The sequence below is a fragment of the Pristiophorus japonicus genome, chromosome 7 (genome assembly GCF_044704955.1).
Source record: "Pristiophorus japonicus isolate sPriJap1 chromosome 7, sPriJap1.hap1, whole genome shotgun sequence".
In the NCBI taxonomy this organism is placed as follows: Eukaryota; Metazoa; Chordata; class Chondrichthyes; family Pristiophoridae; genus Pristiophorus; species Pristiophorus japonicus.
The window spans coordinates 32,956,718-32,976,582 of NC_091983.1; the positions used below are offsets into that span (position 1 = coordinate 32,956,718).

A 19,865-nucleotide genomic window follows, 5' to 3' on the forward strand; every position below is an offset into this window, starting at 1 on the left:
CCAGTGGTGGTATTTGTTAAGGAAGGTATGCTGGCCAGAACATTGGAAGAACTTCCTACCTCGTGAACAGTAGGATGGGACCTCAGATTAATGCCTCGTTTGAAGGATGGTTTTGTTCGTCAGTCATGATGAGGTAGTTCATATGTTAGCGATACACCCAGTGAATAGGGTAATGTTTAAGTGTGGATGGATCATCTCGGTTTTCTGCAGCCAGAAAGAATTGTTGACTATGCAGCTCCCTTCTCTTTTCATCTGCTTGCAGTAGTTAATAACATTACCTATAAATATTCTGAATAAAAACCTGAACACAAAGGAAAAGGTAGTTTGATGTCAATGAACAGAACCAAAACAAAAAAGGCAATATAGAAATATAAAAAAAAACATTGCAAATGGAGTAGGAAAGTGTATGTAATAGATAACAAACCAACATGCGTCATTGAAGAAATCAGTCAGTTCTGAACACCACTATAATGGCAGCTTTGATTGAGGGCGATCCTTGCACATGTCAGGTGAAACATTACACTGAGTCATTTTATTCAATATTACTGAATAGCCATTAACAAGGAGCAACTTCTTTACAAGGGTTACAAGCTTATGAATTTGGCATTACATTCAATGCCTGAAATGCCTCAGCAGTAGTGTTGAATTAACACGTGATAACTTATCAACCACAGGAATTCTGTAATAACAGTATATTTAATCATAGGCATTTCTTGACCATAAAGTTTGATTTATTTTAAGAGTTTTTGTACAATACTGAGGTTCAGTGAATTTGTTTCTCTTTGATCTAACTTTGCATCCGGTGAAATTGTCAATTTATTGTTTGAGCATTTTATGACAGGCAGGTTAGTAAAAGCTGGTTTGTTTTAATGCAAATCAGAGGTTACAGCAATGGACTTGTATTTCATAATCTAGGAAAACAAATTTTGATTTTGATTAGCTAAATTATAGTATTTCTAATGTAAATTATGTTCATCTTGCCAAAAAAAAGGCACTGAAACAGCTTCGCATGGCTTGTAACCCAGGGCTTTATTATAATTTTAGTTGCACGACTAACATTAAATGTTATAATATATAAAGACAAAACTCAGATTCCACTTGAAAGGCTTCTGACTTTCAACAGTTTTGCTTTTTACAAATAAATATAAGGATAGTGGAAAGTCCCAAAGAAAGAATAAGATCAGTGTCGGGGTTTGGGGAAATGGCAGAACGTTGGGTTGACAATTGGGGATATCATTTTATAATCGGATAACAACCCAATGTCACTATCGTTATGGTTTTATTTCCATATAATTCATTTGTTGGAGCCTGTTCCCCATCTGAAATATACTTTCTTATCTATATGCTGAACATGGTAAAAATAATAAAAATATGTATGTTCAAAATAATAACATGGAAAAGAGGGTGTTTCAGAGACATTGGTGTTAGAACCACGACGTGTTGATAAACCATTCAGGCACTCTTACTGTTGTACAATGGCTCATAAAACAGCCCTACAAAGTGACTCAACTGGTATGCCAATGGGTGTGTGCACTATTTATTAATATACTCTTATTTATAAAAGTAACAATTACATATAATTTCTCTAAAAACAGCAGGTTTTGTTTTATTGTTGTACATGTACGTTGAAAAGGAGGCCTCAATGGGAGTTGAACATTTAGTCACTGACGGTGCCAAGAGTGAATAAGGCTTTGAATATTTTGGCACATGGCAAAGTTAAGTGCAAAGTAATAATGTCATGGTTAGAAAGTTCAATATTAGAATTAGTTTCCACATATCTATTTATTAAAAAATAAAAACCATTCTTCAGGGCATTTTCATACAGTTGTCAGTGAACTATATATCCGAAAGCTGAAGAAAACTATTGTTAAGTCGCATTATTTGAACAGTATTGTTTTCATTAGGTAAGGGATGGATAATATTTTTTTGAAAAAGCCACAACCTGGAAACACAACAGCAGGAGACTTGTAATTATAAATATGGGAAAACGATCTGACTACAGGAAACAAGAATAGTTACTGTTTTGCTATCACTGCATTTCAAATGAGGTCACTTTGTGCACTCAGTTTATATTTTTCATAAAATTAGAGTATATGTTATAGAGGCATCAGGTAAACTTCAACATGTTCTATGGGTTTTATGTTGCTGGTATGAGATCTCATAAAATAAATGAAATTTGTTTGCATTTTAATTCATTGTTTAAAAACAAAACTTGTCTTTTCAAAGCGACAAGTAAAATTGTCCAAAGTTTGCTGGGATTCAGAATAGCCATCAGAATGTGAGAGGAGGAAATAAACCAGCTTCCTCTGTATTCAGTAATTTAGGCCCATGTTAGAGAGTCAAAAGAACAGTTTAAAAAAAAATAATTTGTGTTGCCGTGTCAACCTAAAGCATTGAGTTTTAATGAGCCAAAGTAATTTTGTGAAGATATGGGCCAAAACATCAGATTATTTTAGCAATATCAGAGGAAAATGGAGCTTGCAACTTATTCATTGTTGAGCATATGTAGAAGCATGGCCGATATAATAATACATTAAATGAATTCTCGGACTAAAAATTATTCGGAAGACAAAATAAGTTTGCCTTAATTTCCTTTCCCATATTTGACATTTGACACGAAACTAAAAATGTGCCGATAAAATCAGCGATGCATCGTATTTTGCTCTCACTTTGAATCTGACAGTTAACCCCGTCATCTGATAGATGATCCTTCTCGCACCTCTAGTTTCCAACCTCACAATTGTGGTCGTTGCTCCTCCCTCATTCCACCCAAGTTCCAAATTCTCCATGCTATATGCTCTTCATTCTCCTTGCAGCCTCACGGTGTTCAGATCAACACTCAGCGCACTCTCTCCCACTCAAACTCATTCTTCCTGAGCACCTGTAAACTGTGGACCTGTTAACCTTCCTTCGTCTTCCCCTTCGCCCACATCTTCAGGCTTTTAAACCATAGGGTATTACCTAAACTCTACTTCTGAATTTGCTTAATTTCTCTCTTTTGAATCTTAGTATTGTCCTAATTATGGTCCTTGGCCTTTCACCTATGTTCCTCAACAAAATAGGAGGAAGATCCATATGATGACTCAGTACCATAAGTAGTCATAACTTGCCTGCTTAATGCATTTATTTGCCTACATTTTGCTAAATACATTTTGCTAAATACATTTTCCTGTAACATTTATAAAACCTGCTCAACTTGTGCCATTACTCTGATACTGTAGTAGTAAAATCAGCAAGGGAACAGATCAACCAACTGCATCCCTGTAGTCTATCCAACCTTTTAGGGATGTTAACAGGCATACGGTAAAATAGTGGCTGATTAAAAGTCTTCACCTTTCTCAGGCAGAAAACATACAAACTACATAAAACACATCTAGGAACTTAAAGGCACACAAGAGTAGAAAGACAGAAATCTCATTGACAAAACATTTGTAGAATGAATTAAAAGTTTTGGGGCAAGCATATAGACACATTTGAAAACTACTGACAAAAAATGAATAAATGCAATTAATAAATGTAATCTAGTACAATATATTTCAGTACATCAGTAAGGGTCAGACATTGGCTTTTTTGAGGAAATATTAATTGGAATAATGCTGTGGGATATTTTTCCACACATCAGGATTAATCTTTAATTTTCAACACATCATTTCATTCTCATCCTTGATCTACGCTATATATTTTATAATTATTAAAAATGTTTTTATTTACACTGAATACTGATTATATCAATCGGAATTAGCTCAAACAATTTACTGAGAGTAGCCTTGAATTAAAATCAGTAGTTGGCTCCCTCACAGTACTGCGGGTAGCAACCCTTCCACACCTGTAGCCCTGACACCATTAGCACTCCCAGCCTAAACAAAAATTATGGAAAATAGATTAAAATAAACAAATGTTAATATTAAGCAGAATTTTTAAAAGTCATTCTTAAAAGATGTCCTCAAGATGATATTTTTAAGATACTTTAAGGACAGAATTATGATATAGAATCCTGAAAATTGAACAGAAGTGGCTCTACATTTTTGTATTCAGTAACAATGCAGCACTCACTGCCTCAATCTTCCAAAATTGCATGTTTATAAAATCGTGTGATGAACCACAAGTTGCGCACAGCCAAAGCCAATTGAAAAGATGTAGTTCATATCAGAAAATTTTCCATTAACCTTTCAAAATGCTACAGGAAGTGACGGAATAGACATTAAACCTGTTTAGAGAGGGAAGAGAAAATGTGGGGGTTGAGATTAGTAATTTAAAAAATGGGCAGGTTTGTTAGGTCAAATGGCATTTTCCTGTTCTTAAAGTTTCCTGTAGGAGACACTAGCTACCGAAAACCAGTTGTGAAAGAATAAATTAACATAAATACAAAGGCCAATAAACCGGAAGCAGAATGAAAGGACGCCACTGAATTACCGAAAATGTAAAGGATATTTGTGTCAACCAAGTATCTGAATGGGCTTTTTAAACCCATTACCATGTTTAGGAGTATTCAAGCCAAGTTCATGAGAAAAACTACACAGAGAGATTTTCTGTTTGCCTGATATAGAATGAAGAGTTTCCCCAAAGGGACACCAACCCATTTATTCAGGGAGGACTTACCCGGTTCCAAATCTACCATCACCCGCTGGGCAAATGCATGTATAATGTGGATAAATATGAGGTTATCCACTTTGGGGGCAAAAACGCGAAGACAGAATATTATCTGAATGGCGGCAGATTAGGAAAAGGGGAGGTGCAACGAGACCTGGATGTCATGGTTCATCAGTCATTGAAAGTTGGCATACAGGTACAGCAGGCGGTGAAGAAGGCAAATGGTATGTTGGCCTTCATAGCTAGGGGATTTGAGTATAGGAGCAGGAAGGTCTTACTGCAGTTGAACAGGGCCTTGGTGAGGCCTCACCTGGTATATTGTGTTCAGTTTTGATCTCCTAATCTGAGGAAGGACGTTCTTGCTATTGAGGGAGTGTAGCGAAGGTTCACCAGACTGATTCCCGGGAAGGCAGGACTGACATATGAGGAGAGACTGGATCAACTGGGCCTTTATACATTGGAGTTTAGAAGGATGAGTGGGGATCTCATAGAAACATATAAGATTCTGATGGGACAGGATAGGTTAGATGTGGGTAGCATGTTCCCGATGTTGGGTAAGTACAGAACCAGGGGACACGGTCTTAGGATAAGGGGTAGGCCATTTAGGACTGAGATGAGAAGAAACTTCTTCACTCAGAGAGTTGTTAACCTGTGGAATTCCCTGCCACAGAGATTTGTTGATGCCAGTTCATTGGATATATTCAAGATATGGCCCTTATCGCTAAGGGGATCAAGGGGTATGGACACAAAGCAGGAAAGGGGTACTGAGGGAATGATCAGCCATGATCTTATTGAATGGTGGTGCAGGCTCGAAGGGCCGAATGGCCTGCACCTATTTTCTATGTTTCTATGTTGGCGTAATGCCAGTTTGCCCCCAGGATAGTTAATAAGTTGATCATTAGACAAATGTCCAGTTCAGATCTGAGTTCTTGCTAAGTGAATAGCTTAGCATGGTAAGTATGATACCATGAGCAGCACAATTCACCATAAAATGTGCTAGTGCATGGTCACTGTTATGTAATGATGTGTGTATCGTCCCAGTACCTTAAAGGTAATGTAAGTACTATGCCACACCACAGAGGGCGCTGCGGTGGGAAACCCTGGTAGTGCCTGTAACAAGGACTATATAAGGCTGACCACCACACCTGGGAGGCACTCTGGAGCTGAACAATAAAGGACGAAGGTCACAGCAGTTAGACTTACACCAGACCGTGTGGAGTCAGTGATTTGTGTGCTACATACACCACATTGGCGACGAGAAAGCGGACGAACTCCACGCAACCATGGCTACTCTGGGCTCGCTAAAGGATTTTACCGTGGGCAATGATTGGGAGGCCTTTACGGAAAGGCTCGAGTACTACTTCACAGCAAATGACATGACGGAGGACACATACGCAATGAGAGAGAAGCGTAAGGCGATATTGCTCTCCAGTTGTGGAGATGAGGTTTACTGTCTCGTCAGGGATTTGCTGGCACCTGGGAGCGCCAGGGACAAGTCATACGAGGAGCTGACTGAACTCATTCGTGACCAGTTGAAACCGAAGGAGAGCATCCTCACGGCCAGATACAAATTTTACCATCACTGCAGACCTGAGGGCCAGGATGTCACCAAACATGCTGCGGACCTCAGGAGACTCGCGGCGCCGTGTGATTTTGGGGCACGAGGCTTTGCGGGACGTTTTCATTATGGGGATTGACCACGAGGGCCTCCTTCACAAGCTGCTGGCCATGGAACCCACAGTCACTCTGACAAAGGCCATGACCATCAGCCAGGCATATATGACCTCGACTTGCAGCACCAAGCAAATGATCCACACAGTCTCGAACCCGGCAGGCACGGTCCACAGGATAGCGCCCACCATGGACAAAACTGCAGAACGTGGCTCTGCCCGGGGCAGAGAGCACGGACCTCGGGATCCTGGAACTCAGAGTCCGCCGAGGGGGGCCAATCAAGCAGCACCATGCTGGCGCTGTGGAGGAAGCCATGGGGCTCACCGGTGCAGGTTTGTGGAGTACACGTGCAATACCTGCCATGTTAAAGGCCACCTTCAGCGTTTGTGTAAAAGAAATCAGACTCACCGTGTGGCTGAGGAGATGGGGGATGATCCACTGTTCAGCGAGGAGCAGGTAGAAGAAGATGAGGTGTTGGGGCTGTACATGTGTACCGACGATTCGCCCCCAGTGATAAGTGAAGTAAAAATCAACGGAGTCCCAGTGAGTATGGAAGTGGACACGGGCTCGGGTCCATCGTTGATGAGTTAGAGAACTTTTGATAAACTATGGATTAACCCAGCTGCACGACCCAAGCTGGTCCCGGTCACAGCGAGGCTGCGTACCTACACCAGGGAACTGATACCTGTTCTCGGCAGAGCAATGGTGCAGGTATCCCAAGGGGACGAGACGCACGCTTTACCTTTGTGGGTCGTTGCAGGCGATGGGCCGACACTCCTCGGCCAGAGGTGGATGGGGAAGGTCCATGGGAGCTGGGAAGACTTCATCACTCCACAGGCTGCTGCTCCCTGGGGTGCTGCCGTGCCCCGGGTCCCCAGAGAGCAGCGCCGACCGAGCTGGAGCTGCAGCCTCAATCCACCCACAGGCAAGCCCCAGCCCCGGACCTCACACAGAGACCCTGCAGTCCCAGCCCCCACAGGCAAGCAGCCCTGCACAGAGGGGCCTAAGGAGGGGTGGGGGTTGAGGGATCCAGGGGCCGGCAGTTCGGAAGGGCCCCGCAGAGGAAGAGGCCGTTGGGCGGGCCCCGAGGAGCTGGTAGCGTCGGATTGCGGCCACCGCAGGGGAGGCCGCGGGGGACGCGGCAAGTGCGGCCGCTGGAGAGGCCACGACGGCCGCAGGAGAGGCGGCAAGTCAGGTGGCAGAGGAGGGGAGCAGAGGCTGCGACGGCGGAGGGCATTCAGAGCGACGGAGAAGAAGATGGCGGCGGCATCGTGTCGGAGCTGCAGAGCATCAAAGATGGCAGCGCCCAAGGAGAAGCCTCGTGGAATCCTCCTGCATCAAAGATGGCGCCTTAGAGGAAATGCACCCCGGAGTCTGAAAAGGGCCTTACTAAGAGGTGGTCCCCACAAAGGACTTCTGTTTGGCAGAGCGAGTCTAAAATGAGCTATGTTAATGTGAGGTAGTGAATTTATAATAAGAATTACTTTTTTTTATGCTGAATGGCCACTGTATTTGTGTAAACTAATGGATGAAGTACAATTAATGATAACGGCTAACAAGGAAATCAAGGTTCCGCTACCAGTCAATAACCAGTTATTGTACCAGATAAAATGTACCATACTAACGCACTGTCTATGCCCACCTGCCTTCCGTTGGACAAGTGTGATGTTATGTAATGATGTGTGTATTGTTGTCCTGCATCCAGGTGGGGGGTGGGGTGGGGGGGGGGGGTGATGTTATGTAATGATGTGTGTATCGTCCCAGTACCTTAAATGTAATGTAAGTACTATGCCACACCACAGAGGGTGCTGCGGTGGGAAACCCTGGTAGTACCTGTAACAAGGACTATATAAGGCTGTCCACCACACCTGGGAGGCACTCTGGAGCTGAACAATAAAGGACGAAGGTCACAGCAGTTAGACTTACACCAGACCGTGTGGAGTCAGTGATTTGTGTGCTACATACACCACAGTCACCATCCAACTGAATATAGCATGGGCACAGCATAACTGGAAAAGATAAGTCTATAGTGCCCTTCATCCAAAGACTAAAGTTGGCATCTGCCAGCACCCCCATAAACTGATATGAATAAATAAAAGGAAGAGCAACCAGCACAGAATTATTGGCATTTATATCAATTAGCAAAGAAACTACACTTGCAGTTTCCAAGTTGTATAATCTAATTGATGAAAAGACTTACTTGCAGCCCCATGACAATTAGACCACTTCTATCCTTTGGGAGGCAATCTAAAACAGACTGAAATATGCTTGACGTTACATCTCAATCGCTGGCAATCAATTCAGTTCAGACCAGTTTTATATGGTCTTTTTGCTCATTGTTGTGTATAAGACGGAATCATTAGGCAATGCCATAAATCCCCAAGCTGTACATATTCTAATCAGTAACTGTGCAAGTGGTTTGAGATTTGAAAGATTCCATCAGATGCACTTAGTTCTCTGTAATTTTTAAAAACTCTCCCATCCCTAAATTTGTGCTTTCTCCCACTTTCAGCTTGGATAGGTGACTTATTCCTTGTTCTCTACTGAGAGTGATTTCCAATTTTCAGTTCCTTATCAATAGACGTGTCTCTTGAATGACATTTTTCAAAGTGGTCCAGGCAAAATTGAGAACTCACTATGTGGGAAATTGCAGCAGAGAACCCAAATGCTGTCACTCCACAGTGCAATACCATCAGTATGTTAATGTGCTCCACCAACAGGCAGCCTTTGCCTTCTAGGCTGATGCTCCAGTGCAGTGCTGAGGGAATGCTGCATTGTCGGAGGTGCTGTGTTTTGGATGAGACGTTAAACCCCGTCTGCTCTCTCAGGTGGACATAAAAGATCCCATGGCACTATTTTGAAAACGAGCAGGGACGTTATGCCCGATGTCCTGGCCAATATTTATCCCTCAATCAACGTAACAAAAACAGATGATCTGGTCATTATCATATTGCTATTTTGTGAGTTTGTTGTGTGCAAATTGGCTGCTGCGTTTCCCACATTACAATGATGACTACACTCCTAAAGTATTTCATTGGCAGTAAAGCACTTTGAGATGTCCGGTAGTTGTGAAAGGTGCTATATAAATGTAAGTTTTTCTTTTTTTTCCCCCTTCTAGGTAAATTATTGAAATAACAGAAGTCATGTGACAATTTATACAGACGTAGCCAGTGCAACAGGTGTTAACATGACAAAATGTACCGTCACAGCATTTATATTCAAAATGAGGTATTATCACAAAATCCATTTTTACAGCAAATAAACAATCCCTTAACTGCTGTACTTATTCAGTTAATAGGAGTAAATACAGTGACTGATTTGGAATTTTTAAGCTATTTTCCTTTAACAATGGATAGCACCAGTCTGGTTTTGGACTAGTTTGATTTTTGACTACGGTATGTGACAATATCTAAATTATAAACTGATCAGAAGTCCAATTTTTATTCCCAGTTACTTCTACCGCTGATGCCATTATTTAAGATTTTCTGTGAACTTGCTACATAAGAAAAGCAAGCATCAGAACTTGAGCTGCAATCCCACAGCCCCTGTCCCTTTTATGTGGCAATCCTACTTAAGCATTCATAGAGTTGATGAAATACATAAAGCTTTTTCTTTCTGATGAGATGTTAAACCATGAGATGTCTGCTCTCAGGTGGATGTAAAAGATCCCATGGCCGTATTTTGAAGATTGGCCAATATTTATCTCTCAATCAAAACCTAGGAACAGATTATCTGGTCATTATATCGCTGTTTGTGGGACCTCGCTGTGCACAAGTTGGTTGCCACGTTTCCTGTATTACAACAGTGACTATACTTCAAAAAAGTACTTCATTGGCTGTAAAACGCTTTGGGACGTCCCAAGTTCATTGAAAGGTGCTATATAAAAGCTGGTTCTTTTTTCTTTCTGACTGGGACCTCATATTTAGGGTAATATGAACCATGTGTTATCAGTAAAGCAAAAAAAAGTCTCCAAGTGCCTTAAAATTGCCTTTGTCATTATAGAGAAATGTTGTCCAAACTGTGGCGCACCCTTGAATCTCATGCCCTGTCGAGGTCATGGTGGCTATCCTGTCACCAACTTCTGGAGACATGAAGGAAAATGCATATTTTTTCAGGTTAGTTTCTCTTCCTTTCTACATCACATGTGGACATGCGCACATCATCAGCTACGACAAATATACACATATTTACTGAAGGGACTTTTTGGATTGTTAACTTGATGAAGTTTTAGTCTTGAATAATTTCAGTGGCATTTGAAATTACAGGCAAAAAAGTTGCAACAACTTTTGTTCATTTAAATACGTTTTTAATAATTTTCTTCAGTCAAAATGGTTTAAAAATGCTAAAATGAATGTTGTACAATTTACTGATTATGTTGATCTTTTCTTAAAAAAAACAGTTTTAGTTCAATAAAGGTTTCCTAAAAGTACAATTTGCAATCATTAAACCAATTGTAAAAATAGCATTTTTAAGGGCAAAGTAAATATGAAAAATAAAAGACTTTGTATTAACATTTAAAAAAAAATAAACCAAGAAAAATGAGGTATATTTACTATAGGTTTTTAAATGACATTTATTTTTGATTTAAAAAAAAAAGCATTTTCTACATTTATTACCATTCATAAAATAGATGAGTTTATTTTTTAAGCTCAACTATTTAAAATACCCTATTAGTGCATATTTTGTCACGTTGTGGTCGAAATGTAATAGTACCCCATGATTATGTTAGCTTTGTTTGAGAATAAACAATAGAAAGATCCACTAACAATTTGTGTAATTCCAGCAAGTTCTCTTAAATCAGCAGCTAATTATTGTTGTTAATCATCAGACATTGAGCAAATTACAAACCAGAACCTAGTTATAATTTTCAACTTTGATTACTTTATACACAGCAAAAGATTAGTGAAGACAAATGTAGGTCCCTTGCAGTCAGAATCAGATGAATTTATAATAGGGAACATAGAAATGACAGACCAATTGAACAAATATTTTGGTTCTGTCTTCAGTAAGGAAGACACAAATAACCTCCCGAAAATATTAGGGGACCGAGTGTCTAGCGGGAAGGAGGAACTGAGGGAAATCCTTATTAGGCAGGAAATTGTGTTAGGGAAATTGATGGGATTGAAGGCCGATAAATCCCCAAGGCCCGATAGTCTGCATCCCAGAGTACTTAAGGAAGTGGCCCTAGAAATAATGGATGAATTGGTGATCATTTTCCAGCAGTCTATCGACTCTGGATCAGTTCCTATGGACTGGAGGGTAACTAATGTAACACCACTTTTTAAGAAAGGAGGGAGAGAGAAAACGGGGCATTATAGACCGGTTGGCCTGACATCAGTAGTGGGGAAAATGTTGGAATTAATTATTAAAGATGAAATAGCAGCGCATTTGGAAATCAGTGACATGATCGGTCCAAGTCAGCATGGATTTATGAAAGGAAGATCATGCTTGACAAATCTTCTAGAATTTTTTGGGGATGTAACTAGTAGAATGTATAAGGGAGAACCAGTGGATGTGGTGTATTTGGACTTTCAAAAGGCTTTTGACAAGGTCCCACGCAAGAGATTGGCATGCAAAATTAAAGCGCATGGTATTGGGGGTAATGTATTGACGTGGATAGAGAACTGGTTGGCAGACAGGAAGCAGAGAGTTGGGATAAACGGATCATTTTCAGAATGGCAGGCAGTGACTAGTGGGGTGCCGCAGGGCTCAGTGCTGGGACCCCAGCTCTTTACAACATACACTCAATTCCTTTGTCTAAATCATTAATGTAATATCTCCAAGTTTCCAGATGACACTAAGCTGGGTGGCGGTGTGAGCTGTGAGAAGGATGCTAAGAGGCTGCAGGGTGACTTGGACAGGTTAGGTGAGTGGGCAAATGCATGGCAGATGCAATATAATGTGGATAAATATGAGGTTATCCACTTTGGTGGCAAAAATACGAAGAAACATAGAAAATAGGTGCAGGAGTAGGCCATTTGGCCCTTCCAGCCTGCACCACCATTCAATAAAATCACAGCTGATCATTCATCTCAATACCCCTTTCCTGCTTTCTCTCCATACCCCTTGATCCCTTTAGCCGTAAGGGCCATAATTAACTCCCTCTTGAATATATCCAATGAACTGGCATCAAAAACTCTCTGCGATAGGGAATGCCACAGGTTAACAACTTTGAGTGGAGAAGTTTCTCCTCATCTCAGTCCTAAATGGCTTACCCCTTATCCTTAGACTGTGTTCCCTGGTTCTGGACTTCCCCAACATCAGGAACATGCTTCCTGAATCTAACCTGTCCAGTCCCGTCAGAATTTTATATGTTTCTATGAGATCCCCTCTCATCCTTCTAAACTCCAGTGAATACAGGACCAGTCGATCCAGTCTCCCTTCATATGTCAGTTCCGCCATTCCGGGAATCAGTCTGGTGAACCTTCGGTGCACTCCCACAATAGCAAGAACGTCCTTCCTCAGATTAGGAGACCAAAACTGAATACAATATTCCAGGTGAGGCCTCACCAAGGTCCTGTACAACTGCAGTAAGATCTCCCTGCTCCTATACTCAAATCCCCTAGTTATGAAGGCCAACATACCATTTGTCTTCTTCACCGCCTGCTGTACCTGCATGCCAACTTTCAATGACTGATGGACCATGACACCCAGGTCTCGTTGCACTTCCCCTTTTCCTAATCTGTCGCCATTCAAATAATATTCTGCCTTCGTGTTTTTGCCCCCAAAGTGGATAACCTCACATTTATCCACATTATACTGCATCTGCCATGCATTTACCCACTCACCTAACCTGTCCAAGTCACCCTGCAGCATCTTAGCGTCCTCCTCACAGCTCACACTGCCACCCAGTTTAGTGTCATCTGCAAACTTGGAGATATTACACTCAATTGCTTCATTTAAATCATTAATATATATTGTAAAGAGCTGGGGTCCCAGCACTGAGCCCTGCGGCACCCCACTAGTCACTGCCTGTCATTCTGAAAAGACCCGTTTATCCCGACTCCCTGCTTCCTGTCTGCCAACCAGATCTCTATCCACGTCAGTACATTACCCCCAATACCATGTGCTTTAATTTTGCACACCAATCTCTTGTATGGGACCTAGTCAAAAGCCAGAAGGCAGATTATCATCTGAATGGTGGCAGATTAGGAAAAGGGGAGGTGCAACAAGCCTTGGGTGTCATGGTACATCAATCATTGAAAGTTGGTATGCAGGTACAGCAAGCGGTGAAGAAGGCAAATGGCATGTTGGCCTTCATAGCTAGGGGATTTGAATATAGGAGCAGGGAGGTCTTACTGTAGTTATACAGGGCCTTGGTGAGGCCTCACCTGGAATATTGTGTTCAGTTTTGGTCTCCTAATCTGAGGAAGGACGTTCTTGGTATTGAGGGAGTGCAGCGAAGGTTCACCGGATTGATTCCCGGGATGGCAGGACTGACATGAGGAGAGACTGGATCGACTGGGCCTGTATTTACTGAAGTTTAGAAGGATGAGAGGGGATCTCATAGAAACATATAAAATTCTGACGGGACTGGACAGGTTAGATGCAGGAAGAATGTTCCTGATGTTAGGGAAGTCCAGAACCTGGGGACACAGTCTAAGGATAAGGGGTAAGCCATTTAGGACTGAGATGAGGAGAAACTTCTTCACTCAGAGTTCTTAACCTGTGGAATTCTCTACCGCAGAGAGTTGTTGATGCCAGTTCATTGGATATATTCAAGAGGGAGTTGTATATGGCCCTTACAGCTGAAGGGATCAAGGGGTATGGAGAGAAAGCTGGAAAGGGGTACAGGTGATGATCAGCCATGATCTTATTGAATGGTGGTGCAAGCTCGAAGGACCAAATGGCCTACTCCTGCACCTATTTTCTATGTCTATGTCTATAAATAAATCTTGACGCTAGCCACGGTACAGAGCGAAGTGTGAAGGGTATAACAAGTATATTCAAGGCAGAGATAGATAAGAGTTTTGGACTCGAGGAGAATCAAGGTCTATGGGGATCGAGCAGGAAAGTGAAGTTGAGGTCAAAGATCAGCCATGATTTTGTTGAATGGCGCAGCAGGCGCGAGGGGCTGTGGCCTACTCCTAATTATTATGTAACAAAATAGAAAAAACAATCTTTTACACTGATTTCTTCTGACTTGGAGCTAAAAATTTATTAGGACCTCCCAATTTACAACCTTTGCTCACCAGAATAACCCTGACTGAGCTCAGTGTTTACAACGGAATTGGTGGTCTTACAGGGACATGTCACTTGTAACACAATTCCAAATTCGCAGCAGAATACATCACACAACATGGGATAGTGGTTGTCTTCCTGGAACCAACACCTTACTGTGGGCTTTGCTAGCAGTTCCCACCACTTAAGTGATTTGCCTGCAACAGACAGTGGACGGTAAAACCATAATAGGTTGTAGTAATGAAACAGCATGTCATGGTCAATCGGAACCAACAGCACATCCATACTGAAAACCTCATCTGGCCCCTAGGACATATTTCTGGAGTGAAAAAACTTCACATGCAGATTAAAAAAAAATCTTTCATGCAGTATGCCTGAGGTCTCCATTTTTCAATCGCTTCTCAATTGCCACCAAATCAATACCAATGCTAAGAATCGCATCATTAAGGTAATTGGATTTGAATGTGGTACGAACAGCTGATTGAAGTTGCTTACAGACCCGACGTTGCCTGAAATCAGCAGAGCTCTTTAAATCTGTAAATACAGGGGATCAATGAGATGTTAAGAATTTATTGAACTGTTTGAACTAGCCGGCATCCATAACGTTATAAGCAGCACTTTTGTAATGGACTCCTATGGTGCTGGCAAATGGTTAGCTCTAGTTACCGGACATAGGCGGCTGCCTATAATAAGCGTGGACACTAAATGGTGAGAACTGTACTAACAAAATAGTAAATGTCAAAAGAAATTCACTGTGAATAAGTCCTAAATATCTAGAACACCACCGCTAAATAAGTAAATGGTTGGTAACATCCTCAGAGCTGCCCCCACTGTTTGTACATGTAATTTCTGGTGAAGTTACGGTGGCAGAGCAGGAGCACGTGACAAAATTCCAGGCCATTGTTTTGAATTTTATTCATTGTAGGATGAAGTATATTTAATCACTACAGCCGATTAGACAGCTCCACGCTAGTTTTTGAGTATATAATCTGGGATGATACTCCAGCATGGTACTGAGAGAGTGTTGCAATCTTGGAGATGCCATCTTTCAGATGTGACATTGAGCTGAAGTCTCCTTTGCCCATTCCAAATGGATGTTAAAGAGCCCGTGGCATTACTCGGAATGTTTACTGGTGTCCTGGACAATATTCTTCTCTTAACCAACACCATTAAAACATATTAACTGGCTATATTTATCTTTTTACTGTTTTGAAAGATCATGCTATGCTCAAAATGGATTGCCATATTTGCGTACTCAAGTCGCTGAACTTCAAAGTAATTAATTATACATGAAGTTCTTAGAAACTTTTTCTAAGATGTCCTTTTTAATGATGAACTTGATTTCAGCCTTTAATTCCTTAATTGTTAGCATTAGACAGTTATAGTAGACTTATCTGTACACACCTGATTTGTCCAATATGGCTGATGTAATTCGACAAATCAAATTTGACAGACTAACATTGGATACAGTGCATACCATTTAATGCAATATAGTTCAAGAGGTTTGGATAGATAAGAGACAGGTTGTGTCTTCAGTGGTGCAGGCCACGTTTGGCATCATATAATGGCCTTTGCACAACAAAGGTTTTCCACAGCCTTGAATTCTTCAATTAGAATCCTTTCAGGAGATCCTGGCTGGTTAGGAAAAATAATTTATATTTCTAGTATTTTATAACAACCAAATAATTAGGATATTCTAGAACTTTTCACTGCTCATCAGAAGTTAAAGATATTCCTTAATTCATCATATTCAGAAAATTGGTCCAGCTTTAATAATGCTTAGTTCAAGATGGAAAATGTAAGTTCCATAGGCTCAATGTCAACAGAACAAATTGCCAGTTCAAGATAATTCCTTTCACTCAAAAATTGGCCCCTCTCCCATATATTTACAAAATATCTGAAAGTGCTTTGGCATTTGAAACTAAATTCATAGGTATCCTCTAAAATATAGCCTTTTGTCCAATGTTGTTGCATATTTTTATGCCCTAAATTTCTTTACTTGGCAGGCCAAAGGTGTACATGATCACCCCAGACCGGAGACAAAAACAGAAGCTGAAGCAAGGAGGTCAATCAACAAAAAAAGACCATATGCTGAAAATGGTTGCTATAAAGACAAAAGGGAACTGCAGGTACAGTGTGCATTGCTAGTAATTGTTCCAGACAAGTGGTGTGGGAACTGTGCAGACAGCATAAATAGGATATTTTTATGCCAACAATGACTAAGATAAATATAAACAACTTTGTTTCTTGAGTGAAGAAATTGTGATCAAGGCAGTGGTTTAAAATTGCTTGTTTTTATTGGGCATCAAAGTCTCTGATAATCACATTTAGTAGCCTGCCACAAAGTTTAATAACTAGCTCAATCAAAACAGTTAATGTACAGGAAGGAAAGCACTAATCCAATTCCAATCATCATTACAGCAATATGTATCACAGTAAAATGGATCCTACATCAAAGGGACTAGGATTATAAAATTACTAGCATAAAGCATTCATTTTACAGCTAACAAAGAAACATTGAAAGAGCAGTGTTTGAACACTAAAATGGCACATTAGGAAGATGAAACAAGGAGCAAAGTTTGTGATGGGAAATTAACATGATAGCTTCAATCTTTCCAATGTTAAGTTGGAGAAAGTTCTTGCAGATCTGGGACTTGAAGTCATGTAAGTAGTTGGATAGTACAGTTGTAGTCCCGGAGTTGAGCGTTATTAGCATACATGATGAAGCTGATTCAATGCCTACGGATTATACCGGTGACCGGAAGTATATACACAAGGGAAGCATGGTCCTAGACTGAAATCTTGGGCCACTTAAATGTTACTAGGGTGGGAGGAAAAACATCACCGAGAAGCAACATTTTCTAAGTCATTTCTCCATTGTTGCGTAACGTATTATATGGGTTGCATCTTTATTTCCTGCAAAAGAATCATTGTTCACATTTTGTCTTTTTCAAATATTGGTACAATAAAAGTCACATTCTCTCTCTCTCTCTCTTTCTTCCTCCACCCCCCCCCCCTCGCTCAAAGTGTTTGAAGAGTAAACATCTTGCATCTTTTGAACTGTGGATGCTGGAAATATTAATTGTTGCTGTTCTTGATAAAATCTTACTGCTCATGGTGTGATATGCATTTCAGGGTATGATACATTTGAGATTACATTGTGCCTTTCTTGTATGTTTTAATGCTAGGTTTTGCCATGATTTTAATGCCTACTTTAATTGATTCTGGACATGTAAGAACATAAGAAATCGGAGCAGGAGTAGGCCATTCAATAAGATCATGGCTGATCATCTACCTCAACTCCTGCACTATCCCCATATCCCTTAATATCCAAAAATATATCGGTCTGTCCTGAATATACTCAACAACTGAACATCCACAGTCCTCTCCGGTAGAGAATTCCGAGTGAAGAAATTTTTCCCAATCTCAGTCCTAAATGACCAACCCCTTATTCTGAGACTGTGACCCGTGGTTCTCGACTCCCCAACCAGAGGAATTATCCTCCCTACATCTAACCCTGTATGTTTCAATAAGATCACCTCTCATTCTTCTAAACTCTAGAGAATATACTAGTCTACTCAATCTCTCCTCATAGGACAATCCCCTCATTCGAGGAATCAGTCTGGTGAACCTTTGTTGCACTCCCTCTATGGCAAGTATATCCTTCCTTAGGTAAGGAGACCAAAACTGTACACAATATTCCAGGTGTGGCCTCACCAGGGCCCTATATAATTGCAGTAGGACACCTTGACTTTTTATTACAAGAGGATTTGAGAATAAGGCCAACATGTATAGTACAACAACTATTGTTTGTTTTCCCTTGAGGATTGAGTATGTTCCACATTGTCATTAAGTATGGTTTTAGCATATCTATGGCATATTGACAGTGGAAATGCGAGAGGTGGTGGTGTTTGGACTGTCTGCTCCATCACAATCATTGCCTACTTCCACCTCTAACAACACCTGCCTTCACCCCCACCTCAGCCCAATTGTCACTGAAACCTTATCCATGCTTTTTTTGTCACCTCCAAACCAGATTAGGAGAATATTCTCCTAGTCAGCCTCTTGTATCCCATCCATCATAAACTTTTAACTCAGTCAAAACTTTGTTGTCTGTATTCTATCCCACATCAAGTCCCACTTGCCCATCACCTCTGTCCTTGCTTACTTATATTGGTTTCCAGTCACCACCCCCAACCACTACCTCAAAATTTAAATTTCATCCTCATGCTGCAATTCCTTCATAGCCTCTCTCCCTCCCTTTCTTTGCAACCTCCTCCAGTCCAACAACACTCCCGTAGCCCCCCCAGCCAAAGTCTCCATTGTCTGACTCTGGCCTTTTATGCAATCCCACTCTCTTTGGCTTCCCAGGCCACACACTCTGGAATCCTCCCGAAACCCTCTGTCTTTCCACTTTCCTCTCCTCCTAAGACCCTTCTTAAAATCTACCTTTTTAACCAGGTTTTTCATCACCTCTCCCAATATCTCTCCTCTTTGGCTCTGTGAAGCAGTTTGGGAAGTTATTTTACATGAAGATGCTATTTAAATGCAAGTTATCATCGTTATAAATTGTATGCCAGATTGTTAATTATTAAACAATATTTTGTTTGTTCAGCCGATAACAGGGGCAACTGAACGTGAAGAATCTCAGCCAACATTTACCTCTAATCCAAAAAGTATTTTGTCTAATCTCTATGTAAATGGAAACCTGGAAGAATGTGTAGCAGTTGAGAACATCTCTGGTAATCCATGTCTATCATATACGAATGGGCATGACCTTGGAAAGCCCACCTACCTTTATGATCCGCATTGTGAAATGGATATTAGCAGATTCTATGGTAGATGCACACAATTTAGTGGAGGGTGCCATAATCCTGGGAATTATAGTGGCCCTGGAGCAAACTGTAATACAAATTTTGAGTGTGGAGAGTATCCCAACTGGAATAAAATTACATTGGGAAAGACTGCTTACAGCAACTCTTTTATTAGATATTCTCAAGGTTCTTCAGACCCTTGCAATGAAGCTGCCAGTCCCAAGAACTTCAGAGACCCAACACAGAATGCACAAACTGCAATAAACAACATGAACAAAACCATGTACCAGACCTCTAAGCCCAACCTGGATGAATATAATGATTATCTATATGATGCTATGTTCCTGCAAAATCAGAACAGCACCTATGTTCCTGCTGCTATTTATCCAGTTTAGGGTCTCTCCAGATACAACCACCATCAACTGCTATAGAAAATGTGGAGAGCAGAAACGTACCAATTCTACCCAATATTTGTAACCTGTTGATTCTTAACTAAAACATCTATGAACTGAAAGATATTTAACATTCCAACCATATGTTTGTACATCAACTCCAGCATAAAATACATTTTAATGTTATTTAAAGAAAAACACAAAAACAGTCACAATC

At 40.9% G+C, this 19,865-nt stretch overlaps 1 protein-coding gene across 1 annotated transcript in view; it reads left to right on the forward strand.

Annotated features, from left to right (window-relative positions):
• LOC139267104 (chorion-specific transcription factor GCMa-like) overlaps nucleotides 1–19,651 on the forward strand; it is a 28,052-nt gene extending 8,401 nt beyond the window's left edge. Inside the window, exons 3-5 of the mRNA XM_070884906.1 lie at nucleotides 10,264–10,376; nucleotides 16,449–16,571; nucleotides 19,058–19,651. Coding sequence (XP_070741007.1) covers nucleotides 10,264–10,376; nucleotides 16,449–16,571; nucleotides 19,058–19,651 — 830 coding nt within the window. The remainder of the gene's footprint in view (nucleotides 1–10,263; nucleotides 10,377–16,448; nucleotides 16,572–19,057) is intronic.
• The last annotated feature ends 214 nt before the right edge of the window (nucleotides 19,652–19,865 follow it).